The following is a 24,702-nucleotide window of genomic DNA, read 5'->3' as shown; positions in this document are numbered from 1 at the left end:
AGAGCATACACATCTGCTGGATGCTCTCCTGGGGACACACAAGCAACTACAGCCAAGTGGGGAAGGGCTGCTGCCAGGTCCAGAGGCAAGCTGGGGGTGATCACCCTCTTCCACGCACAAGGACCTGGGAGGCTACAGATCAGCCTCCCAAGAAAACACAGCAGCTGCAGAGCTGTCACTAACCCCACACCACTCCTCCAGCTCACTCTGGGCTCCCCCTTGCAAAGCTGGTGTCTCAGCCCTGTGGAAGTGGCCTGATTTACCACATCTGCTCAGAACAGACCAGCTTTAAGATCCTGATTCCCGAAGTTCCCATGAAGTCCATCCTTGGATTTGTCAGTAATGCCTCAGAAGGATTTTGCTGGAGTTACACAGGGCTGGATATGCAGACAGTGTTGCAGACCTGGGAGGGCAAATGGCTGAGTGATGGTGGAGGTCCTTCTGGTCCTTCTTCTAAGTGAGAGAAGAGCTGCTGCCCTGGTGGAGGCTAGAGGGTGCTGTGCTGCAGGGAATGGGTGTCCTCCTCCTTCCTCGCCCAGCATCCCTTCAGAGGCAGGTAGGAATTTGCAGGAAACGCTGTCGCTGAGCTGAGCTGAAGAGCAAGGTGCTGACTGTAGCTACTGACAACCCTCAAGGCCTTTTCAGACTAAAATATTAGTCCCCTCTAGCTCATTGGTTAGCACCCAGAAGGTGACATGGAGGAAGGTTGGCTTTCCTCAGATGGGTGACTGAGCAAAAAGGAAGGGACAGAGGCAGGAGTGGGGAAAAGGAATGAGAAAATGAGGAACAGATCAGAAGATAAGGAAGATGAGCAGAACCAGACCAGAGAAAAGAAGAAACAGAAGAAAGAAAATAGAAGGTGAAATCACATCAGCTGCTGTGTCCAATTAAGAGCTTCAGACCTGCTGCACAATGAAGAGGGAGATTAGCTTAGGAGAAAAATGAAGGAGCACTTCATGCTTGCGGTGGCTGAGGCTGGGGAACCCACAGCTGGTGGGGCAGGATCAGCTCCTGTTTACCCAGCTGAGGCGTGGCTAATCCCGAGTCCAGCAAAGAGCAGAGCTGAGGACACACAGAGCAGGCAAGGAGGGGCGGGGAAGACAGGGCTGTGTTTGTACAGCGCCTGACAGGCAGCTGCAAGACCAGGCAAAACCATGACATGCTCCCAAACAAGCAGCTCTCTGAGGAGATGGCTGCTCCCCGGCGAGCCTGCCAGCTAGCCACAGGCAGCCAGAGGGAACGTGCCTACTCTGCGGGGCTGCACATGCCCTGCAAAACACAGCCCTGCCACCCAGGAGCTGCGGTTGTGGGGTCACTGTCCTCACCGCTGGCGAGCTCTGCCTGGCTGCCTGCGGCAAGGGAAGCCAAGGCGCAGGCGTTAGCCAGGAGAGGAGGGAGCACAGGTAGATGTTTGCTTACATAACCAGGTCTTGCAGAACCAGGTGGTGGTGGGGTTGTGTCCCTTGGAAAAGACCTCTAAGACCAGTTTCAAGGCCCAGCTTGACAGGCTGCTGGGCAATCTCATTCAAACTATATCCTTACCCTGAAAGGTTGGACCAGATGACCCTCGAGGTCCTTTCCAACCTGGTATTCTATCACCGGCCCTGGAGGTGTTCAAGAGGGCACTGGACGTGGCACTTGGTGCCATGGTTTAGCAGTCATGAGGTCTTGGCTGACAGGTTGGACTTGGTGATCTTTGAGGTCTTTTCCAACCTTATTGATTCTATAAATCTATGAATCCTCGAGTCCAGCTGTCCACCTAACACCACCATGGCCACTAAACCATGGCCCCAGGTGCCATGGCCACACATTTCTTGAACAGGGATGTAACTCCACTACCTCCCTGGGCAGCCTCTTCCAAACCCTGACCAATTTTCCCTACTCTCCAACCTGAACCTCCCCTGGCACAATTTCAGGCCATTTCCTCTCCTTCTGTCACCTGATACTAGGGAGAAGAGACCAAGCCCCACCTCACTCCAACCTTCTTTCAGGGAGTTGTAGAGAGCAATGAGGTCTCTCCTCAGCCTCCTCTTCTCCAGGCTAAACAACCCCAGCTGCCTCAGCTGCTCCTCATAAGACTTCTTCTCTAGAAGAAGAGACAACCTACTGAAAGTGCAGAAGAGGCAAACATGACAAAGGAGGAGGAAGGCTGCAGAGAAGCCCCATTTCATAGCTACCCTAGAAGGACTGCACCTATCTCTGGGTCATGGGGGTGTTGTGGTGTCCTTTTAGGTGAGCAGCCTCTGCACAGTGTGATCTGCTTGTGAAGATCACAGAAGTGAGCCACACCAGGTCTCGGTGTAGGTGACCTTCCTCCTTTTGCACCTCAAACCTGAGGTGGGATAGCAAGGACTGGAAGGGAGCATCCTAAAAACTGGACACAAATTACCACATGAGCCACTAAGAACTGCCCTGACCCCACCACAAGCACGGAAGGAGGTGCTGGGTCTGCATCTGTAGGTCCTTGAGAATCATCTCCAGAAGGCACAAACAAAGCTGGCCCAGAACGAGGATCAAAGGGAATGCTCTGAGGAGGATGCAGAGTCCCATTAGGAGCTAAAAGGCCCTGTGAAACCCACATGTCTTCACTTAGTGTATCTACTCTGGATGTCTCCAGTGAAAGCCATTCATTTTACTGCTGGGGCTGTCAAGGAAGCAGCACATTGCCACCTGGGGACAAGTGGGGACTCAGCACTGGAGCTGGGGCTGGCTAACTCAGGAGCCACTAGAAGGACAAGGAATAGGTGGGATTTGCATCCAGTATCAACAGAGCTGTGGAGCGAGACAAGAAGGTGAGAGGGAACAGTGAGTTGCCTGGAGGGGGGCTGATGGGAGAAGGCAAATCAGTTGGTGCTGTAATAAAGGCTCTGGCAGAGGGTGGACAGGATAATTGGTGTGATGGGAGATCCCACTGAGAAGCAGGAGGGGTTGCAGAGGACATGTAGGCTATAGCTAAGAAAATGGATGTATTAAAAACAAGTTAGTGTGAACTTCCCAGCAGGGAAAGAGAAACAGTTGGGAGACTTTACAAGGGTCTGACAGAAAACTAAACTCCAGGAAGTCTCCTTTGGAGGAAATGTGTGAAGCAGCCAGGAGATGGCTGGACCCATCCCCTGCCCCTCAGGACAATCTAGTTGCTGCTAAGGAGGTCTTCACTGCTCGGTGTGTGTGGAAACTGGATGGGGCTGTCTGTGGATGTGCAGATCGTTAGCTGGCTCCTTGCCCTGCAGCTGTTGTTGCTGCTGAGACAGGAGGTAGCACAGCCCCAGGCAGAGCACAGGGGGAGGATGCAGCCACCCCAGCAGTCCCACTGTGTCTCCTGCTCTGGCTTTGTGTCCCTTTGGGCCAGCTCCTCAGGGCTGGCTACATGAGCTCCTCCATGGCCGGTCTGGACGCCCTGACTGGGCAGCAGTCCTGCTTGGGCCATGTCCGTGACTCTCCCAGATGGGTTTCATTGAGGACATGTCTGGCTTGGAGCTTGTTTTCATTTCCTTTTGAGGAAAGGAGGAATGATGGGAGAGCAGCAACTGAGTGGCTGAGCTGGCTCCCCTGGACGTGGCCTGTGGTGCCAAACGAGCTGCTGCTGTGGTTTCCACTGTGGTTCTGGAGGCTGCAGCCCAAGGGGCAGGAAGCAGTGGAAAATGAGCTTCAACCAGTGTGCCAGCACTGCAGGATCCATCCAAGATGGAAGGGAGATTGAATCACAGTAGGGAGGCCCTGACTGGTATTGGGGTGAGGGGGATGGATGGTTCTTTGCCAGCACAGGAGCTCCTGCAGCAGTTCCAGCTGAATATTCTGAGCACCAGGAGCTTCCTCTCAGAGCAGAGGTCCTGCAGAAGCCAGCCCTGCATCAATGGCCACCAGCACCCCACCCAGGGGCACAACTGACCTGAGGTGGCTTCCAAAAGCCACTTTGGGCTGCAGGAAGCAAGGGAATAAGGAGCTGTCATTCAGGTGTGATCACCCTGGATGCCCCCACAGGGTTGAGCAGAGAGAAAAGAAGGTGTGCAGGGACCTGTGCTTTCCCACTACAACCAGCCATAGATGTGGCTACTGAAGTGTGTCTCAAAAGGCCCCAAACATAACTCCCTTCAGAAAGAAATCCCAGAGCAGTGGCAGATCTCCCCTTGCCTGCCAGGCTCTGGAGGATCAGAGGAAGTGGGAGGCACGGAGAGGGTGGGACGGGCAGAGTTCAAACCCTCTCATTATGCTCCGAGATACACAGATCAAAAAGCAGCTCCACGAATTAATCAGGCCCCCGCCCGGGCAGAGCCTCTCCCCCGCACAGCTGGGCGGGAGGGGAGCGTGCAGCAAACTGCCTCTTCCTCACCAGCCGGTAAGACAGGTTCTGGGCTCCTTTGCAAACCCTGTGGCCCAGCTCGTTAGAGCTCATTACTGTTGTTACATATTCATATAGCATTAGTGCCATCAGGCCCCTGATGAGTGCGAGCCGCCTGCAAACCCGCCTTGAGCCCTGCAAGTCTTGAAGGCTCTTCCATCAAGCATATTCCAGGAGCGCACGCACCGAGGTGATGGCTTGAGTGAAGGAGGTGTCTTGTGAGGCTGATAACAGGCTGAGGACCTGTCCCGTGCCACAGTAAACCTGGGTTATCAGGGGAACCTGGATGATAAAGTTATCAAGCACACCGTTTAGTGCTTTGTGTCAAGGCAGGAGCTTGCCAAGAGCTTCCTGAAGAGGAACAAAAGAGCCAGAGCTTATCTGCCCGTGGCATCTGCTGGGTGCTCCTGCGCGGTCAGGCTGCTCGCTGCTAATCCGTGAACGGTTTCCATTGCGCAGCGGCAGCGCAGCGCAGCGTGTAGGCTCCTGTTACTGGGTGGCCAGCCAACAGAGAGGGACAAGGTGAGTCTGGGAAGTGGAATCTGCTCCATACTTCCTCGGCAGTCCCTTGAGATGGGCATCACCATCGCGCAGGGGTTGGTGCTGGTCCATCATCAGTGGAGAGACAGCTATGTCCCAGGGTGGTTCCTCCTGCAGCAGACGGGAATGACCTGTGGAAGTGCTGCTGCTAGCACTGGCTGCTGAGGAGGTGTGTGTCTAAGAGGCCAAGCCCCATACCTTTTAGATGGCCAAAAAGAAAGGTGCCATGTCCTTCCCTCGAGCCTTTCCAACCCTTGGATTGCCATGTGCCAAATGCAGACGAAGGCAACACCTTTTCTGCTGGAGGATAAATGCTCAGGGACTGCAAAGCACTCCAGCTGAAGAAGGGGGTTATATAAAGGTGCTTATGCTAAGCACCTTACACAGACACAGCAGCTCTAAGCTGGATATAATCTTGTTTATTGAGGTTAGAGCAAAGGACTTAAACTGGCTGGGATCTCATCTGAGCTCTGACACCATCAGCAGTGGGAATGGAGCAAAACTGAGGGATGGTGCTGCCCTTTGCCTTCCCTCTGTTAAATCTGCCTTTCAGCTGCATGCCTTTATTACTGTGATGGTGTAGGACACAGTTGCAAAGAGAATGGGACACTGATTTGGTTTAAGAGGTGTTCAAGAAGCGTGTGGGCATGGCACTTTGGTGTGACATGGTTTAATGGCTGTGGTGGTGTTAGGTCAGTGGTTGGACCTGATGATCTTGGAGGTCTTTTCCAACCAAAACAATTCTAGGATTCTATAAATCACAACATTTTAGGTACCCTGCAGGGCATTTGGCAGCTGCTCAAGCTTTCCATGCCCTGAGGATATTCAGTATCAAGGTTTCTTCAGGTAGTTCCTGGCACCTCAACGTCAGCAGCCCTAAATGTAAAGCCTGGGTTTGAAGAAACTGTTGCTCTTTTGGTGGAAACGGCAGAGAGTGTGGAGAGTTGGTTTTGTTTTTGTTTTTTCTTTCTTTTGTTCTCTAGAGAACAAACAGAGAAGCCCAGCCACATGCAAGGATTGTCCTGGCCAGTGGATGTTGTCTGCAGCTGTTGCAAACCACGCGCTGGCACGCCGGCAGGCAGTGATGCTGCCCAGGGCTGCAGGAGGTTACAGATGCTGGCACCAAGCTCTTGGTTATCCTGTTAGAGAGATTAGGAGCAGACTGGGGCTTAATCCTCTGTGACAGTGCCATGGATCACTTCTCCTTCCCACTCGGAGTGGCTGACACATGTGGCAGGATGGGAGGCTTGATCCTGAGGGGCAGGAAAGCTTCCCAAGGCCTGCGCTGTGGCCTGAACCACAACTTGGAGCTCAGGGAAAGAGCTGTGCCTGCAAGGCTTGGGGCTGGCCACTTCTGCCAGGTTTTTTTTTTTCAGGCCCTTGATGCTGGGGTGAGGGAGGAAAACCATGCTCCAGAAGAGTTGTGGGAGGGGAATCCCTGTGGGGTGTAATGACTGCCCTTCTTTTGAGGTAAACCTAAGCCAGCAAACTCCTTTGTAGAACAGATTGCTGAAACAATAGGAGCTGCCATCCATTCAAGGACCAAGTGGGGCTTTGCTGGAGGCAGGGGGGTCTCATTGCTACCTGATGGTGGAGGGAGAGGTCTTGTGGGTCAGAGGTGAGTGTGAGAGGGAGTGGAGAGAAGGAACCCGAAACCATGGTGATACCTGAGCCATCACTGCGAGCTCATCGGCCGTGAGACGCACCCTGGCTAGTTTTATGGGGGCTTTACGCTTGAGCAAGGGGCAGGCTGTGTATTGTTCACCTCTCTTGTTCACTGGAAAACACCTTTGATTAAGCCTGGAAATAAAGAGGATTGCATCAGAGAAACACACAGCCCCATCACGTATTTTCCTCTTTATCACCCCAGCTACGGGAACCAGGCTATTGGCTATCTGCACGGCTCAGAAAGGGTTACAGCACAGCAAAGCCTGGCAGATCTCCACGCAGAAGAAACCAAAGCCAGTGGTAAATCCTGCTATAACAAGGCCTAAGCAGTCCCTGCAGAAGGGAGTGAAATTATGCCTGACCTTCAACCTACCCAACCCTTTCAAGTAGAGCCATCCCTTGCAAAAACTTGGCGGCTGTATGAACCCAGGGCGTGGTGTTTGCCCGTGGGGGCTGTCTCCATTTCTTGCTGTTTCCCTGTCCTTGACAGGTTGCTCCTGTCTCTTTTTTGTCTTCCATAGCCAAAGCTTCCAGCTGGAACAGCACAGGCTCTTCCTAACTGCAGTTTCTCGCTGGTCTCCTCCACTCCATTGCAGGTCTCCATTCAAGGAGCCACTGGTGCCTCCAGGAAGCGCCATCTGTATGGAGAGCATAACTCCGCCTGACTTGCTTTTTAATATCCTTTCCCATGCATGTTCTTCAGGACATCAGCATTCATGCCCCTGGGGACAGAAGAAAAACATTTTGCTTTCTGTTTTTAGAGAGCCTGATGATTTTTCTGCTGCTCTTTCCAGCCTCGCATCCCCTGTCCGAGACCAATCCAGGCTGCAGCGCCTCAAAAGGCTGAAAAAACACCCTTGTCCTAGTTCCTTGTGCACAGGCCTGGGAAGCTTGCCCTGCTCTCTCCTCCTTCTGACCTTGTTTTGCTCAGAACACCACAGCAGTAATTACCCTGAGGTTGAAGGGTTATTCGAAAGCAAGTGCTGCGTCTTGTCCGCTCCCTCCTTTCCAACCACTGCTTCTCCCTGCGCTGGAGTTAAACCCTGCACGGAGTTTGTGTTGCTATTAGCTGATGGAAACGCCACCAGTGAGGGTGCTGGGTCTTGGAAAGGAATATGTGGCCAGCTCCCTATGTTCCTCACGCCCTGGTGTTCCAGCAATGCCACCCACAGCCAAATTGCTGGTGGACTGGGGCAGCTGGACCTGCCAGCAGGTCCCAGTCTAGGTGTGCCAGTGGGCACTGGTTGACAGTGTCCAAGGAATGTATTAGCTGGACACTGTAATGGAGGTGTGAGAGGAGGTGGAAAGACTTGGTCAAAGTTCATAACGTGTGGCTGAGCTGCCCAGCTCACCACTGGCTGAAGTGGCCACATTGCCCAAGCCAGAAATGTAGCAACATTCAGGCAGAGTCAACGCGCAGCTATGAGCAGCTGAAGCATCTCGGGTGAGTTAATGCTAAAAAGGAGGGGTTTGCAAGAAGAGAAAAAATCAGCTTTATGTTTAGGAGGAGGGCTTGGAGTGGTCAAGTGATCCATCATTCCTGTCCTGTGCAGTTCTTCTTTCCAAAGGGTTTGCTGCTGAAGATGATTTTTAGCCTGAATATGCTTTAGCCTGACAATTTCTGCCTTCCAGAGCAGAGCTCCCCATGTGGCACCAGCTCCTCTCGACAGCATGGCTGGGCTTTTCTAGCCCTTGGTGGCCAGGCACAGCTCAAAGAGAAGCTTGTTTGTGGCTGAACCAACAGACCTGTGGCATGGTGCTCTGTGCAGAGAGTCATTGTATCCTCAGAATTCCTTTTCTGTGCATACCCAACCTGGCTGCAAGCTGCTTTTCTTCGTGCTGGTTAGGAGGAGCTTGGGAAAACCCCATGCTGCCAGCATGCTGGGTGTGAGGGTGGCACAGGGCACTCTTGCATGCCCTGTCCCAGCAGAGAGCAAGCCCTCTCCAGCCTTCACACCACCCAGGGAGAGAAAAGCGGGGTTTATGCTTCAAAACAGCTCTTCCTCCTGCCAAGTGCTGGCAGCTCCCAGTGCATCCCGGTCCAGTGCCTGCCGGCCAGGGCCGGGAGCTACAAGCACTGCCAGGCTCAGGAAGTCCCCAGCAGACACTCGAGAGCCAAGGTCTGGCTTGGGGTGAGCTGGCGGATCCCCCACACCCAGAGCTGTGTGCTGTGGTGGCTCTCACTTCCAGGGCACTAATTAAGCACCTTTGGCTATAATGCCACTCTGTGACTCTGCTCCTTGCCCTGCTGCTGCCTGCCTGCACTCTGCACCCCGGGGGGCTGGGCCTGCACCCCTCACTGCCTGCATGCACTCTGCTGCCTGCACGCACTCTGCTGCCTGCACTTCCCCGCTACCTTGAACCCTCTCTGATGCCTGCACCCCTTCCACTGCTTGCACCCCTTCCACTGCTTGCACTCCCTCTGCTGCCTGCACCCTCTCCGTTGCCTGCAGCCCCCCCTTTCCCAGCCCACTGCGCTCCCCGGTGGCCGCTCTCCGGGAGGGGGCGACCCATGGGTCACCTCTGGCCCGGCGGGGCCGGTCCCCGCCCCGGGGGCGGGCGGTGGAGCACGAGGGGCCGTACCGGGCCGGGCTGAGTCACTCCCCGCCCCGAGCCCCGCGGCGGAGCGGAGAGGCTCAGCTCGGCTCGGCACGGCACGGCACAGCTCGGCTCAGCCGCGCGGTTCGGGAGACAGCATGGCGCAGGCGAGGTTTTGGCGAGCGCTGCTCGCCCTGGGGCTGGGACTCTCGCTACTGATGGTCGTGGCCGGTGAGTGCCAGGGAGCCGGAGTGGCCGGGAAGTCGGGGTGCCAAGGAACCCGGGTTGCAGGAGATCAGGGGTACCAGGGAGCCCGGCTAGCCGCGATGCAAAAGGGAATGGGCGTGCAGGAGATCCAGGATGCCACGGATCCCGGCATGCTGGGGATCCGGAGAATAGGGGATCCAGAGTGCAGGAGATCCAGAGTGCAGAGGATCCGGGGTGCCAGGCAGCTCGGGGTGCTGGGGATCCGGACTGCTGGGGATCCAGGGTGCAGAGGCTCCAGGGAGCAGGGGATCTAGGGTGCAGGGCTTTCCGGTGTGCGGAGGATCCAGGGTGCAGTGGAGACCGAGTTTCAGGGGATCCGGAGTGCCAGGGTGTTGGAGATCCAGGGTGCAAGGTTGTCTGGTGTGCAGAGGATCCGGGGTGCAAGGGATTCAAGGTAGAGAGTGTGAGGATCTGGGGAGCAGGGTGAAGGGTCCCACTGCCATGTGTGGGGTGCGGGGGTGCTCAGTGAGAGGTTGTGCATCCCTGAAGGAGCAGGGCAGAAGGTCTTGGATCCACAGCCCCGTCCTTACTCCAGAGCTGGGAATACCTCAGCCGGGCTGTCCCGTGCTTTCAGGCTTAGATAACAGTGCCCACATGCCCCTGCCCGATGTAAACAGCTTCCCTGGGACTGCCTGGCATGGCGTGCCGGCCTGGCCTGGCTAGGGGAACTCCAGGGGGAAGTAGCTTCTTCATTACCTTGTGGATCATGCCTGGGGTGGTTGACACCCAACAGGATGGGTGAGACGAAGGAAAAGAGGAGCAGAGCCCAAGCACAGGCTTTGGGTCAGGAGACAAAGGGCAGCAGGAAGGTGTGCTGTGAGGATGGCCCTGTTTAGGCTCACTCTCCCTTGGCAGAGGTATCTGTTTTGCCCTCACAAGACAGGCTTGACCTGACCTCCCCCAACCCCACTGGGATGAGCCATCCCAGTTTTTGGAGGATGTTATTTTTGCCTTCCAGCCAGCCTGTGGGTTCATATAAGCAAACATTTCCAAAAGTGGTGGCTGGTCTTCGTTGCCTCTGTTCCTGACTGCCCAGCTTGTGACAGCTCTGACCCTGACCAGAGAAAAATGTGTGTGGGGAGGATGGAGATGCTGAGCTGCTCTGAACCCGGGCCTCAAGCAGCAGAGAAACAGGAGCATCCACAACTCCTTGCTGCTGTGGAAAATGTGACCCGAGTGCCTTGCTGCTAGGCAGGGGGCTGGCCAGCCAGACCCACCTCGTAAGGGATTATTCCTGGGAGGGGTTGAAAAGCAGTCCAGTTGCTTAGGATAACTAAACTACAAACCAGGGACCCCTCCCGTACCGACACGGGAAGAAGCCTTTACTGCTGTGTGTCCCACCCCAGCAGCTCCTGCGGCGGAGCAGCGCGGATGCTGGGGAGCACACGTTCCTTGGTGCTCTGTGCCTGGGGGAGCAACCAGCTCCCACTGCTGAACAGAAGCAGCTCTGTCCGTAGGGCCTTGGCCAGGTGCCGGGAGAGATCCTTGGGATGGGGAGGTTGGATGTGCCCCAGACCTGCGGAGGGGCGTGGGGCAAAGGCATCCCCACGTATCAGCCTGAGCTCTCTCCTCCCATGCTGTAGCTCGTGGCAGCACATTGATGGAGCATGAGGTCATGCAGAACAGGCTGGGCAGCACAGGCAGTGCCTTGAACCGGTGCCCAAGTTTTTGTGCCTCCCGAGGCTGGGCCGAGGGAGCTGCAGCATCTTTTCAGAACCCTCCGTGTATCGCTGGTGTGTCTGCTGCCGATGTTAAGTGTCAGGAAGAGCAGGGTTAACTCCAGGGAGCCCTGCTATTAAAAGGCTAATGACTAGGAGCTCACTGAGTAGTAGCTTAAGCTAATGAGAGCCGTGCTGTTTGGTGTGGGTCTGAATAGGCAGCCCATAGCTTGGCATTCCACCTTCTCCAGTACATTTAGGTAGTGGGGGGTTATTCCTGAGTCTCCACCTGAGTTCAGCCCCTGCTCTGTCTCCTGCAGTATGGCTGAGAAGAGCCTAGCATCCAGGGATGTGCTGTCCCAGTGCTTGGTGAGGAGTTATTGGGGCTTTCAGACAGCTCTGTTGGAATCTGGTCTAGCTTTGTGGAGAGCATTGCTGTCTTGCAGCTCTTGGGGCAGAACACATTGAGAGTGGGAAGAATTTCAGCCAGGCTATTGCAGCCTGATTCATCTCTTCCATGGAGAGCAGAAGGTTGAAGGATGCAGACCTCAACTGGTTGCCAGGTGCCCACCTAGCCACTCCCTCATTCTCCCTCCTGAGCAGGTGATGTAGGAGAAAAGAAGACCAAAAAAACAAGACGACTCTACCATGGATCCTTCCCATGGGCTGAAGTTCTTCATGAGCTGCTCCAGTGTGGGTACAGCCTGTCAGGAACAGGCTGCTCTCATGGGGAGTCCTCCGTGGGCTGCAGGGTGGATATCTGCTCTGATGTGGTCCTCCACAGGCTGCACAGAGACAACCTCCCTTCACTGCTTTTACCACAGGCTGCAGGGGATTCCCTGCCCTGGTGCCTGGAGCACTTCCTCTCCCTCCTTATTCACTGACCTTGGTGTTTCTCTCACATTTTTCTCACTCCTCTCCCACAGTTGCTACCCAGCATTTTCACCTTATCTTGCAAATATTAACACAGAAGAAACCCAAGTGTCAGTGATGGGCTCAGCTCTGGGCAGCACTGGCTCTGTTTTGGAGTTGGCTGGGAGTCTCTGCAACATGGGAGCAGCTCCTGGTGTCCTTTTGCAGAAGCCAGTCTTGCAACCCCATGCCGCCACCACCACCGTGGGAGTTGCTGGAGGTGGATGAACAGGCAGGGAAGATGGTGCAGCCCCACCAGTTCCTGAGGGGTAACCTGCCTGTGGGCTGGGGCTGCCTTGTGGGAGCTGCTCAAAGTGTGATGATTGCAGAGATGGATCCTGCCTCCTTGCACGTCTTCAGCATCTGAGAGCAGAGGCAGGAGGGCTCCTCCTGCAATGGTTTTGGTTTGGTCTTACAAGTGCTAACTTTCATTAGCAAGCCCTGGCAGTGGGACCAGCTCCAATCCCTTGAACAGTCCTGTCCTGCTCCTGCTGCAGAGAGTCCCAGCCTGGTCACCTCTGCTTCCCAGCAGAGTGGCACAAACATTTGATGCACCAAACCCCCTGGATTTCCCCTGCCTTTGGTTTGACACACCCCTTTTTAAATGTACCAGGGCAGCTCCTGGCAGCTCATCCATGCTCCTGCTCTCAGCCATTGCTCTGGAATGCTGGTGGGCCCATGCAGGATCCAGCAGCTGCTCGCTACTAGATTCTCCCCTCCTCATGGCATCCACAGGGAAGCAGTTCCTGCTGTTGAGCCAGGATGCCTCCATGTGCAACCACAGGGCTCTGGTGGATGCCTGCCTGAGGGATGTTTTGCAGTGACACATGGGCTTTGCTTCCAGGTGACTTCTGTGATGTGAACCACTGTCAGAATGGGGGCACCTGCCTGACCGGGATTAATGAGACCCCCTTCTTCTGCATCTGCCCTGAGGGCTACGTTGGGATTGACTGCAATGAGACAGAAAAAGGTGAGGGGCTGACCCCCTCACAGGTGCTCTGTGAAGGCCAGGAGCCTTGCAGTGTGGCAGTGTGCCCTTGTGGCCCTGTACTGCTGGTCCTGGGGTCCAGTCCTGCTGATGTGCACACAGAGTGGTGATCGGAGCAAGGATGCAGTGACCTCCATTGCCTGGGGGGACTGTGAAGTCTCTGGGGAGTGACACCGCACTGATGCTCTTGTTTTCCACCTGAGCCCACATTACAGCCATTTTTCCCCTTGCCCAGGCCCCTGCCACCCCAATCCTTGCCACAACAACGGGGAGTGCCAGGTGGTCCCGAACCGGGGGGACGTTTTCACCGACTACATCTGCAAGTGCCCTGCGGGGTATGATGGGGTGCACTGCCAGAACAGTGAGTACAGCAGGGGCAGTGGGGGGCTTGGGGACCCCTTGGGCAGCACTGGGGGGACAACTGGAGGGTGTTTTCAGCTGTGGCTGTGTTGGGTTCTGCCATGGGCTTGTTTGGACCTTGCAGGGTCAGGGAAAGGACCATGGCACAGGGACATGGCAATGGCTGAGCCTTGCTCTGTGTCTCTGGGGGACACACAGTGTCTCAGGTAGTGGGACAAGGGGTGCCTTGAGGCTCAGCCTGTTCCATGCAAGCTCCCAGCCATTCTCTGAATGTGTGTCCCCCAATGCACCCATGTGGCTGCAGTCAGTGGGGACAAGGCTTAGGTGGCTCCTTGGGTCAGAACTTAAAACTGACACTGCTGTATCAACAGGAGTGCTGCCGTGATCCTTGCTCGGGGATGGCACTTTCCCCCTTATTGCTGCACTGAATGAGGGTTCCCCTCCTTGGGACTGGCTTTGGGGTCACCTCTTGAGCTCCCCTCCTCTGTCTCCTAGACAGGAATGAGTGCTACTCCCAGCCTTGCAAAAATGGAGGCACGTGCCTGGACCTGGATGGTGACTACAGCTGCAAGTGTCCTTCTCCATTCCTGGGGAAGACCTGCCAAGTCCGTAAGTCTGCCACCAGCTGAACAGAAATCCTTCTCCTCCTCATCCCCTTGCAGTGCTGCCCTTCATTGCCAGTGTGCCCAGGAGACATCTCACCAGTTTGTTGTTGGGATCCAAAGGGTAACTGTGGGTGCCTGTGTGCCAGCTGCCCTTGGTTCCGGCAAGCTTAGTCCTGATGGAGGGACCATCCCCATCTCCCCTCTCAAGGGGGCCCAGAGCAGCCCTTTCACCCCTCAGAGCTCTGTGGTATGAGAGGGGCTGATGGATGGTGTGGTTGTGGCTGAAGGCTGGAGAGGTTGGGGGACACCTAAGGGACAGCCAAGTCCTAGTGCTGGTCCCTGTCTCCTGCCCTGTCCCCAAACAACAGGCAGATGACCCCTCGATTTTGCTCCATGGTCATTCTCTGTCTTTGTTGCTGATGTCCCCCACTGCCCCTAGGCTGTGCTGTTCTCTTGGGCATGGAAGGAGGAGCCATCTCCGATGCCCAGCTCTCTGCATCCTCTGTCTACTATGGCTTCCTTGGCCTCCAGCGCTGGGGCCCAGAGCTCGCCCGCCTCAACAACCATGGCATTGTCAATGCCTGGACCTCCAGCGACTACGACAAGAACCCCTGGATCCAGGTACCAATGGCAGGACTGGGAGCACTGGTGTAGTGGGCAGCCCTGGGAGCACTGGTGTATTGGGCAGCCCTGGGAGCACTGGTGTAGTGGGCAGCCCTGGGAGCACTGGTGTAGTGGGCAGCCCTGGGAGCACTGGTGTATTGGGCAGCCCTGGGAGCACTGGTGTAGTGGGCAGCCCTGGGAGCACTGGTGTAGTGGGCAGCCCTGGGAGCACTGGTGTAGTGGGCAGCCCTGGGAGCACTGGTGTAGTGGGCAGCCCTGGGAGCACTGGTGTAGTGGGCAGCCCTGGTAGCACTGGTGTAGTGGGCAGCCCTGGGAGTATCGGTATAGTAGGCAGCCCTGGGAGCACTGGTGTAGTGGGCAGCCCTGGGAGTATCGGTATAGTAGGCAGCCCTGGGAGCACTGGTGTAGTGGGCAGCCCTGGGAGCACTGGTGTAGTGGGCAGCCCTGGGAGCACTGGTGTAGTGGGCAGCCCTGGGAGCACTGGTGTAGTGGGCAGCCTTGGGAGCACTGGTGTATTGGGCAGCCTTGGTAATTCTTGGTAATGATGGGGACCTGGGGATGGCAATTTCCCCTTCTCTGCCCACCCTCAGGCATGAGGCTGGGAGGGATGGAGGAACCCACAGCACTCTGGGCAGCCCCTTTGCTGGTTCTGAGGCTGAGTGTGAGCCCACCCTCCCCAGGCAGGCTCAGTGGTGCTGGTGGGGGTGGGAGCTGTGCACCCCATCCTGAGCTGTGCTCTCCTCTTCGTGCCCAGGCCAACCTGCTGCGGAAGATGCGCCTGAGCGGGATCATCACGCAGGGTGCCCGCCGCGTGGGCAAGGCCGAGTACGTCCGTGCCTACAAGGTGGCCTACAGCCTGGATGGGCGGGAGTTCACCTTCTTCAAGGAGGAGAAGCAGGTCTTAGATAAGGTGGGCTGTGATTGATGTTCAGTGCAGGGGCCATGCCAGATCCCCTTACCCAGCCATGCTCCACAGATCACAGGATCACAGGATGTTAGGGGTTGGAAGGGACCTCTGAAGATCATCAAGTTCAACCCCCCTGCCAGAGCAGGAGCATAGATTCCAGCACAGGTCACACAGGAACACATCCAGATGGGGCTTGAAAGTCTCCAGAGAGGAGACTCCACACCTCCCTGGGAAGCCTGTTCCAGTGATCTGTGACTCTCACAGTGAAGAAGTTCCTCCTCGTGTTGAGGTGGAACCTCCTGTGCTGGAGTTTCTATCCATTGCCCCTTGTCCTATCCCAGGGTGCAGCTGAGCAGAGCCTGGCCCCTCTCTCCTGACTCCCAGCCCTCAGATATTTATAAACATTTATTAAATCCCCTCTCAGTCTTTTCCAGATTAAAAAGCCCCAGGGCTCTCAGCCTCTCCTCATGAGACAGTGCTCCAGTCCCTTAATCATCCTGGTAGCTCTTTGTTGGACTCTGTCCAGCAGATCCCTGTCCCTCCTGAACTGGGGAGCCCAAAACTGGATATAGTATTCCGGGCGAGGTCTCACCAGGGCAGAGTAGAGGGGGAGGAGAACCTCCCTGGATCTGCTGCACACACTCTTAGTGCACCCCAGGATCCCATTGGCCTGCTTGGTTACAAGGGCACATTGCTGACCCATGGAGAACTTGTTATCCACCAGGACTCCTGGGTCCTTCTCCACGGGGCTGCTCTCCAGCAAGGGTTGGGGTGGCTGTGAGCTTCATCCCAGACTGTCCCCGTGTGTGGGAAAGAGCTTCTGATCTGGGTCAAAGCCATGTTGGGAACTGTCATAGAGTCATAGAACAGTTTGGGTTGGAAGGGATCATACAGTTCTAACCCTGCTGCCATGGGCAGGGACACCTTGCACCAGACCAGGTTGCTCAAGGCCTCGTCCAACCTGGCCTTGAATACCTCCAGGGAGGGGGCATCCACAGCCTCCCTGGGCAACCTGTTCCAGTTTCTCACCACCCTCACTCTAAAGAATTTCTTCCTAATCTCCTGTCTAAATCTGCCCTCTTGCAGCTTCAAACCATTGCCCCTTGTCCTATCACCACAATCCCTTGTCAGAAGTCCCTGCCCACATCCTGGCAGGGAGACGGCGCGGGCGGTTCCAGCACCAGGCAGCACTCTCTGGCTCTGTTTAATTGACCATAATAAGCAAGACCAAAGCATCAGCACTGCCTTATGTAGGTCATCCTGATAACATCTGTATCGCTGTCACACTGTGGGAACTGGGCATGGTCTGGAAGCTCTGATGAGCAGAGCTCATGTGGCTCAGTGCTGTACCTGCACCAAGCGTGAGCTGCCCGTGTCTTGCTTTCAGAGCAGGAATCGCCACCGATGGCAGGTTTTTTATGGTCAGTGCCTCCTGGTTGTTTTTTGGACCAGCCAGGAGATGGCTGGGAGTGTCTGCCCTGCTTCAAACAAATGAGAAGAGCTTCTCTTGTGGAAGAAAAACAAAAATGCATGAAACCATGACCTGACTGTTTATTGCCTTAAAAAAACACAGGAAGTGAGACCTTTCTGCTTGTCATCAGTTAAGAAGCATCACTGCAGAGGGAGGGAGTGGGTGATGCTGCGTGATAGAACAAGAGGGAATGGCATCAAACTGCCACAGGATAGGTTCAGACTGGAGATTAGGAAAGATTTTTTTTCACAGAAAGAGTGAATGACATTGGAACAGGCTGCCCAGGGAGGTGGGGGAGTCACCATCCCTGGATGTGTTTAAAGGTTGTGTAGATGCGGTGCTTGGGGACATGGTTTAGGGGTGAACTTTGCAGAGTAGGGTTAACGGTTGGTCTTGATCCTGAGGGTCTTTGCCAACCTGAATGCTTCTGTGATGCTGTGTGGCTCTGTGGGATGGAGCAAAGAGTGTTGCAAAGCTCTGTCAAGAGTTTTGGAGCTGCTGCAAGGTCGTGCACTGCTCCTGGGCATGAAAGCAGAGCCCAGCTTCCCCCACACTTGTGGTGCTGAGGTCTTCCATCTGCTGGGCAAGGGCTTTGACGCAGGAGACTGCAGGGGGTCCGGGATGCTCAGCCCTTGCTGGCCCTTGCAGGTTTTCCCAGGGAATGTGGACTATGGCACCATGCAGACCAACATGTTCAACCCCCCCATCACGGCCCAGTTCATCCGCATCTACCCTGTGATGTGCCGCCGCGCCTGCACCCTGCGCTTCGAGCTCATCGGCTGTGAGATGAACGGTAAATGCTGGTGGCCCTTCCCCTTCCCGGGGACTGCAGGACCCCAGGGCACATGGGACAGAGCATTGCCCCTTGTGCTGGTTCAGATCCCCCAGGACAGGGGATTTGCCAGCGCTGGTTTTTACTCAGGCTGGCTGTGTGGGGCCTGGGAATACCCCTGGGTGCTTCTGGGGAGCGCAGGCTGTTGATCCCAGCACTCGGCTAGGCTCAGGCTGCCTTCTCACGCTGCTGACACCTTCCCAAGGTGGTGGTTTTTTTATTGTGGCCCCTCCCCATCCGAGCTGCAGGCTGGCTGCTTTTCCTGCCAGAGAGCTTAAAAAGCACCAGAGGATCAAAGTCCTCTGAGGAACGTGAGGGATGATTAAGCCCGAGCCCTTTCCCTGTGCCTCCTGCATTCCTGCCCTGCGGCGCGACCTGCGTGCTGGGCTGGGAATGGGTTGCCATGGGGGCTTGGGTCACGTCCTGCCACTGCAAGGGTGTGGTGTGGGCTGTGCTTTCAGCTGGGTTTGTCTTTGCACAGCTCTCTTCATCCGTGAAAACCTCCTGCTCTGCCTCACGCCGGGGCCGGGCTGTGCTGCGGGATGTCTGCCTGTCCCTGCAGCAGGAGGCACTGTTAGCTAGGGAATAGCTGGGAGCTAAACATCCCGGCAGGAGGCGAGCTGGCTGCAGCCCTGTGCCTCTGCTGAGCCTTTCCCTGCCCGGTTCTACCTCTGCTGCGGGCAGTGGGGAGGTGGGGCGGTGGGGATGGAGCCTGCTGGGTTAGATGTGGGCTGGGGGCAGGGGGTGGGGGGTGGGGGTGGGTTTGCTGGCGCCGATGCTGCGGACTCTTCCCTCTTCACTGCCTGTGTAAATCCGTTGTGTTACAGTGTATTTCAACACGGCAGGTTGCTCGGAGCCTCTGGGCATGAAGTCCCGCCTCATCTCCGACCAGCAGATCACAGCCTCCAGCGTCTTCAAGACCTGGGGCATCGATGCCTTCACCTGGCACCCCCACTACGCTCGCCTGGACAAGACAGGCAAAACCAACGCCTGGACAGCACTCCACAATGGCCAGTCCGAGTGGCTGCAGGTGGGTCTCGGTGCCCTCCCTCTCTGACCTCCTTTCTCCTCCCCAGCTGTGCCCAGGGCTACCTGTGCTGGGGTAGCTGGGAGCAGGACAGGCACAGCGAGAGAGGCTGGTCAGAGCCCCCGGCATGGTGCTGCTGGAGCCTTGCTGTGGGGCACGCAGCCTGGCAGTGCTCTCCTCAAGAGTACTGGGGTGGCTGGGATGGGGCTGCAGCCACCAGAGCGCTGGCTCAGAAATACCAGTGCTTCTAGGGACAGGACTCCAGTGCAGTGAGCCTGCAGCACCCCAGTTCTGCACTGCTCCCTTGGGAAATGCCATCCTGGCTCGGGATGACTGTCCCAGACCCTCCAGCTGCCCAGGACACCGCGTTTCTGTTTTGCAGGAAAAAGACCAAGATCAGGTCTGCTTTTCTCTTCCCAGTCTGGAATGGGAACAAATAGTTTTGAAATTTCCTTCTCAGTTTCCTTTCCTCCCCTGTTTTTATACTTTTCACATGATTCCATGACATAATAGGACAAAGCAGTTTAGATATTTGCCCTGCTATTTTTCATTTGGGGACTAATTAAAAGCAGCTGCTTCGCAGCCCTAAATAAACCAGCTTATCAAAACGCCCGCGGACGGGGTCGGGGTGACACAGCGAGCCGGGCTGTTGCACCACAGGCTGTTTGTGTGCAGAGATTCACAGATACCCCCCCAGCTGAGCACACACACACACGTGTGTGTGTGTGTATACACAGCCAGTGCTACCCTTGACAAGCATAAAACCCAGCAGCTACATTAAGGAGCCTTTCAGCCCATTTGCTGCTTTACGCCGTAGCCTGCCAGCAGGCAGCAGCGCAGTGTGGCAGAGCAGAGGGAGAACAGAAACCATCTCGCTTGTAACCCAAATGTCAGACCGTGCTGAACTGCCTGTTCCCTCAGCCAGAAGCGCTTTCCAGTGGGAATGCATTTCCTCTGGGAATCCTCTGTTATTTTTTTTCTTGCTGTCATTCACACTTTGATGGCTTCAGCCAAGAATGCCAAAAGGGGCAGTGATGAGGAAGGGAGCTGAGCTGAGGTTTGTGTCTCGCTTCGAGTTGCTTCAGGGGATGCTGTTAAAGGGTCAGATACTTCACAGCAGTTTCATATTAGTTGCTCTGACACTGAGTCAGGGTCCAGCAGTGTTTTCTTCACTCTTGACCCCCGAGGCCCAGCGTGTCCCTGTTGCCCCTGGGACACGCAGGATACTCTGGGGTGGGAGCATTCCAGTGAGGAGCCTCCATGAGCCTTGCCTTGTCTCTGTGTCAGATCGACCTCAAGGACCAGAAGAAGGTGACAGGCATCATCACGCAGGGAGCCCGTGACTTTGGTCATATCCAGTACGTGGCAGCCTACAAGGTGGCCTACAGTGACAATGGCACATCGTGGACCCTCTACCGGGATGGCCTGACAAACAGCACCAAGGTGCGTGGGGCAGGGCTAGGTGGGCAGCCACCTCCGAGGCTCTGAGGGAGGGGATGACGGTGGGAAGGTTCCTGGTGGTGCTGACACCTACCTTTTCCCCCCCCCACTTAGATCTTCCATGGTAACAGCGACAACTACTCCCACAAGAAGAACGTGTTCGACGTGCCCTTCTACGCCCGCTTTGTCCGCATCCTGCCCGTGGCCTGGCACAACCGCATCACCCTGCGCGTGGAGCTGCTGGGCTGCGACGAGTAGTTGCCCAGGGAGGAAGGACGGGGCTGCTCCTCCTCACCACCCGGCCCACGCCCTGCTCGACCCTACCCACTCCTGCTCTGACCTCACCCCCCACTCCTCTCCATGTCCCCAAACTTGGGAGGCAGCCAGGAGGGCTCCCCTGCCCCGCACTGGTGCTGGGGCCACAGCACTGCACTTTACGGGGCCCTTTCAGGTGGCATGTGGGGATGGCTCCTGCCCTTTTGCCCCTCTAGCCAGGAGTGAAACCCCCTCCTGCAACTGAGGCTTGCCTGGGGGACCTGCTCCTGCAACTGGGGTTTCCTTGGGGGATGCCATCCTGCAAATGAGGCTTTACTGAAGGATCTTGTCCTGCAGAAAGGGCTTGGCTACATCCTCCCAGCTAAGCCTGGAGATGTATTTTCTCCCCATTTTGCTTCTGCTTCCAGCAGAGAGGCTGCAGCTGGCAGCAGTTCCCTGCCTGCACTGGGGGCTTGGGGCTCAGCAGTTCTGGGTGGCTTAGGGCAAGCACCCTGGACTTGCAGCCTGTGATGTGCCTCCTGCTCCGTGTATGGCTGCAAGCAGGGACTCTGAAAAACCTTCTTGGCTGTTGTCCCCTGCCCATTTTGCCAGGCCCTGGGTCTCTTTGCCTGTGGTGTCAGCACCACATAGTGTGAGGGGAATGGTGAGATGGCTCCTATCAAGAGGCACTGGATGCCCACTGCCAGTGACTCCCCACTGGGCACTCAGGGTGGGCACTGTGGCTGCCGTTTTGGTGGGCACTGCCCATTCCCTTTCCCAGGGTGCAGACTCCAGTGTCTCATCATTGCCACTGTCCCCAGCTTACTGCAGTCTGGGGGTGCCTGGAGGTCCCTTGTGCCCAGAGCCAAGTGGTGCCCAGTGGGGCTGCAGTCTGACGGGGGGAGAGATGGTTTTTAGCCGCAAAGGCGTGGAGGAAGGGTGGGAAAAGTGGTGGTTTAGCCACCCAAATACAGTAGGCAGAGAGCTTGCCATGACCCTTCTTGTAACCTGATTTTTTCCCTTTCCATGGGGTGGAGGGGAGCCTCTTGCAAAGCTCGAGCCCTCAGGATTAGCAGTAGGAGAGGATGGAGCCCGGTGCCAGGCAGCAGGAGCGCGGGCAGGGTGTCCAGGCCGGCTGGGATGCGAGGCAGCCCTGGGGCCGGTGGCAGGTTTGCTTTGGCAAGCACCGAGGGAGCCCGGGTGGGATGGTGACCCCGCTCTGGGGTGTCTCTGACAGTATTAAAAACAGCTGAAACTTTGGAGCCGCTGGCTTGGCTGCTCTGTGCCTGCTTCTCTGACACCTCCCAAAGCCTGGCAGGTCCCATGATCCTGGAGGATCCCCTCTAAGCCCCCCAGGTCCTCCCTCCCGGGGGTGCTGCTGGCTGCTGTGCTGACCCTGCACCTCTCCTGCTTTCACAGACCCTCCTAGCTCCCTTCCCAGCCCAAAAAAACGGTACCAGGACTTTGTACATCTTCCCCACTGCCTCCACCCCATTGCAGCTGCAGCAGCCTGTGCTCACAGCTGGCCAAGCACAGTGGGATGGGACTTGGAAAAGGGAAGCCACTATCAGCACCCCACACCCTGCGACTCCTCCTTTGGCTTTGATCCTAGAGAAAATCCCCCAGCTTGGAGCAGAACTGGCCCTTACACCCCAGCACATTCACAGGGCTGGAGGGAGCTCTAGGCTTTTCTAGGGAGGTCCATGGGGATGATCCCAGTGGAGTCCACCTGGGCAGGGCTGCAGGATGAATGCTGCTGAAGAAAAATCCCCCTACATCTAGGATGGGATCCCTGGCAGGGAAGGAGCACTGGGGTGAGCAAGACAGAGGAGCTTTCCTCCTTTATAGAGCCTTCTGCCAGACTGAGCAGGGACTGTGGAGGTTGGCATGAGTGGCCCAGGGTCACCTGCATCCCACCACAGCTCTCCATCCCTGCAGCACCAGAATTCTGCCACCAGTGCCTTTCTTGGCCATTCATCCCCTCCCTGGTCCCAGCCCACAGAACGTGGGCTCCTGTATGGCCCCATGGGTGGCAGCCTTGGGCACCAAAGGAGCTGAGGGGCTCCTTGCAGAGAGTAATCTGAATTCATTGTGGCTATGACTGCTTGGTGACAAACAGCAGCCACAGCCTAGAGCCGAGGATGTGGTGGTCCCAGTTCAGCTCCAGACACGCCGCTCTTATCGCTGGGAAGCTGGAGCAGAGATAAGAGCAGCTTGCTCCGAGTCGGGACGAGACAGCCTCGAGCTGGGGCACAGCAGAGACTCTGTGGGGAGTGTGACGGGAGCAGATGAGTGTCAAAGCAGGGGACGCAACCTCAGCGCCCGGCCGCCACTTCCCCCTGCCCGTTGCCACCCCCAAGGCGAGTCCCTCTCACGGATGCTGAGCCCCTTCCCGCTCGGCGGCGTTTCCTTCCTCCTGCAGAGCCCTAGGATCGGGGGGTGGGGTGGTGAGGACCAGGGCACCCTCCGCTCCACGCACAGCCCCTCACGGCTTGTCCTCGTGCCTCGGATGCTCTTCCCGGACGCGGCTGGGCTGCTGGGGCAGCAGGAAGGCCGGGAGGGCCGGCACCCCGCGGCCGCGGCACCCCGCTGCCTGCTGAGTCGGCTGCTGGTGCTGCCAGCTGCCTGCGAGCTGATTCCTCAGGAAGCAGCCGTCGGGGAGAGCATCCTCTCACCTCCACCCGGAAAGCCCCGTGCAGATCACAACCTCCTCCATCCCACCAGGAACATTGGATTTTCCTCTCTAGTTTGAGCCTTGGGCAACAGGTTCCTGTTGGATTTATCCTGCACGAGTGGCATTTCAGGGTGAAACCTCTCTGGTGAGGCCACAACAGAGCTGTCAGCCGCTGGGTTTGAGGTGAGGAAGACAGGGATGACATTTTTATGGCTCCTGTTCAATCAAAGCCTCAGCCAGCCTTTAACATGTGCCCTAAACATGTGGTCCCAGGTCAGAGCTACCTTGATTCTGCAGGCTTGCTTGAACTGAAACCTGCAGTTCTACTCGGGGTCCCCCCTGGGGAGCAGAAAACAAACCCAGGATCACCCCTGAAGCTCCAAATATAGGGTGAAATGGGGGAAAGAGTGAAGGGGATTCCTCCTTCTTCAGGGGTCTGCTGGTAGCCAGATCCTTCCCCATGCCTCCTGCTCTCCAGGAAGAGATGGAGATCATCATAAGCCTCATCCAGACAAGAGTCTTGTCTGAATGTGACCCAGGAGCTGTTGCTGAAAAGAGATGCACTAAAGCCTCCCTCTCCTCTTCCCTGCTGATGCTCCTGTCCTCGGGTCAGAGGATGGCTGCTGGCATGTGGGCAGCATAGGCAGCACTGAGCACTGTGTTCCTTGTTCCTCGGCTCTGAAACAATGGGGCAGCCATGCCAAGGAGCAGTGTGTCCCAAAGGGGATGTCTCTCTGTCTATCTGCACAGCTCAGGGGGTGGAGGCAACCATTCCAGTCACTGGATTGCTGGGACATGGACAACTTAGGCAAGCAGCTGCAGGGGGAGTACCTGTGGCCAGGATGCAGCCAACTGGGATGCAGCTGGGACACCATCCCACCACCTCCTCTGGCCACGAGGCAGGACTGAGGGCTCTGGGGACCCACAGCCACGCTGCAGGCAGTGCAGTGGCTCCACACCGCTGTGCTGGGAGATGTAATCGTCCCTCTATTGTGGGCTGCGGAGCAGCCTGCTCCAGGCAGGCAGGCAAGCAGCGTGCCCGGGCGTCACGCTCCAGCATCCCCAGCCAGCCCAGCCCCAGTGTGTCCCTTCCTGGGGAGGGCTGGCAGGTCCCGACGGGTGGGTGTGCAGGGAAAAGGAGAGCAAGGAAGATCGGTGTCCCCAGCCCTGGGTCCCACAGCCATGCTCAGTGAGGGCTTCTCGGGGGCTGCTGGGCTGGCGCTGGCGGCAGATAACGCTGCCTCCCTGCCGGCTGCTCCCTATCAGCGCGGCGACGGCGGGCAGACAGGAGCACATCCCTAGCACGCTGTGCCAGGGTGCCGTTAGGAAGGGGTCCTGGCCCCCTTCACCCCACGAGCAGCCCCGAGGTGGTTTATTTTTGCACCAGTTGTTTTCTTTCCGCCTTGACGCCGTCCCAGGGCCCCCTGGCTTCATTTCCTTGCCGTAAAACAACAAAGCGGGGGGCGAAGCGGCCTGCTGGGCTGGGGCAGTGGGTCGCCAGGTCAGGGCGCACTCTGCTTCGTGGTTCCTCTGTCTACTTATCCCTGCTGGTCATCCCCAGGCCAGCCTCCCCTGCCTGTGCCAACCCTGTGCTGCC

The 24,702-nt window shown here is 56.8% G+C and overlaps 1 protein-coding gene across 3 annotated transcripts; it reads left to right on the top strand.

Moving 5' to 3' along the window:
* Nucleotides 1–9,161: 9,161 nt before the first annotated feature.
* Nucleotides 9,162–21,693, top strand: MFGE8 (milk fat globule EGF and factor V/VIII domain containing). 3 transcript variants are annotated; one of them, XM_068143403.1, is made up of 10 exons: nucleotides 9,162–9,316; nucleotides 12,767–12,892; nucleotides 13,146–13,271; nucleotides 13,766–13,879; nucleotides 14,315–14,496; nucleotides 15,254–15,409; nucleotides 17,526–17,670; nucleotides 18,555–18,739; nucleotides 20,024–20,179; nucleotides 20,291–21,693. In XM_068143403.1, the coding sequence occupies exons 1-10, from the start codon at nucleotides 9,244–9,246 to the stop codon at nucleotides 20,432–20,434; spliced, it is 1,407 nt and encodes a 468-aa protein (XP_067999504.1). In that variant the 5' UTR covers nucleotides 9,162–9,243; the 3' UTR covers nucleotides 20,435–21,693. The 3 variants fall into 3 exon arrangements, with proteins under 3 accessions (XP_067999504.1, XP_067999502.1, XP_067999505.1); XM_068143401.1 differs by having other exon boundaries at nucleotides 18,537–18,739; XM_068143404.1 differs by lacking the exon at nucleotides 12,767–12,892 and having other exon boundaries at nucleotides 18,537–18,739.
* Nucleotides 21,694–24,702: the final 3,009 nt, after the last annotated feature.

The sequence above is a fragment of the Melanerpes formicivorus genome, unplaced genomic scaffold (genome assembly GCF_026170545.1).
Source record: "Melanerpes formicivorus ecotype bairdi unplaced genomic scaffold, bMelFor1.0.p_v2 SCAF_10, whole genome shotgun sequence".
In the NCBI taxonomy this organism is placed as follows: domain Eukaryota; kingdom Metazoa; phylum Chordata; class Aves; order Piciformes; family Picidae; genus Melanerpes; species Melanerpes formicivorus.
The sequence above is the reverse complement of the archived record's forward strand: the minus strand, read 5'-3'. Positions and strand labels throughout refer to the sequence as shown.

Bases quoted from the DNA above. Each gene is read 5' to 3' on its own strand.
- MFGE8 (XM_068143401.1), top strand. From the start codon at position 9,244: ATGGCGCAGGCGAGGTTTTGGCGAGCGCTGCTCGCCCTGGGGCTGGGA. The intron at 9,317-12,766 runs GTGAGTGCCAGG...CTTTGCTTCCAG, and splicing joins GCTACTGATGGTCGTGGCCG to GTGACTTCTGTGATGTGAAC. The intron at 13,880-14,314 runs GTAAGTCTGCCA...CACTGCCCCTAG, and splicing joins GGGGAAGACCTGCCAAGTCC to GCTGTGCTGTTCTCTTGGGC.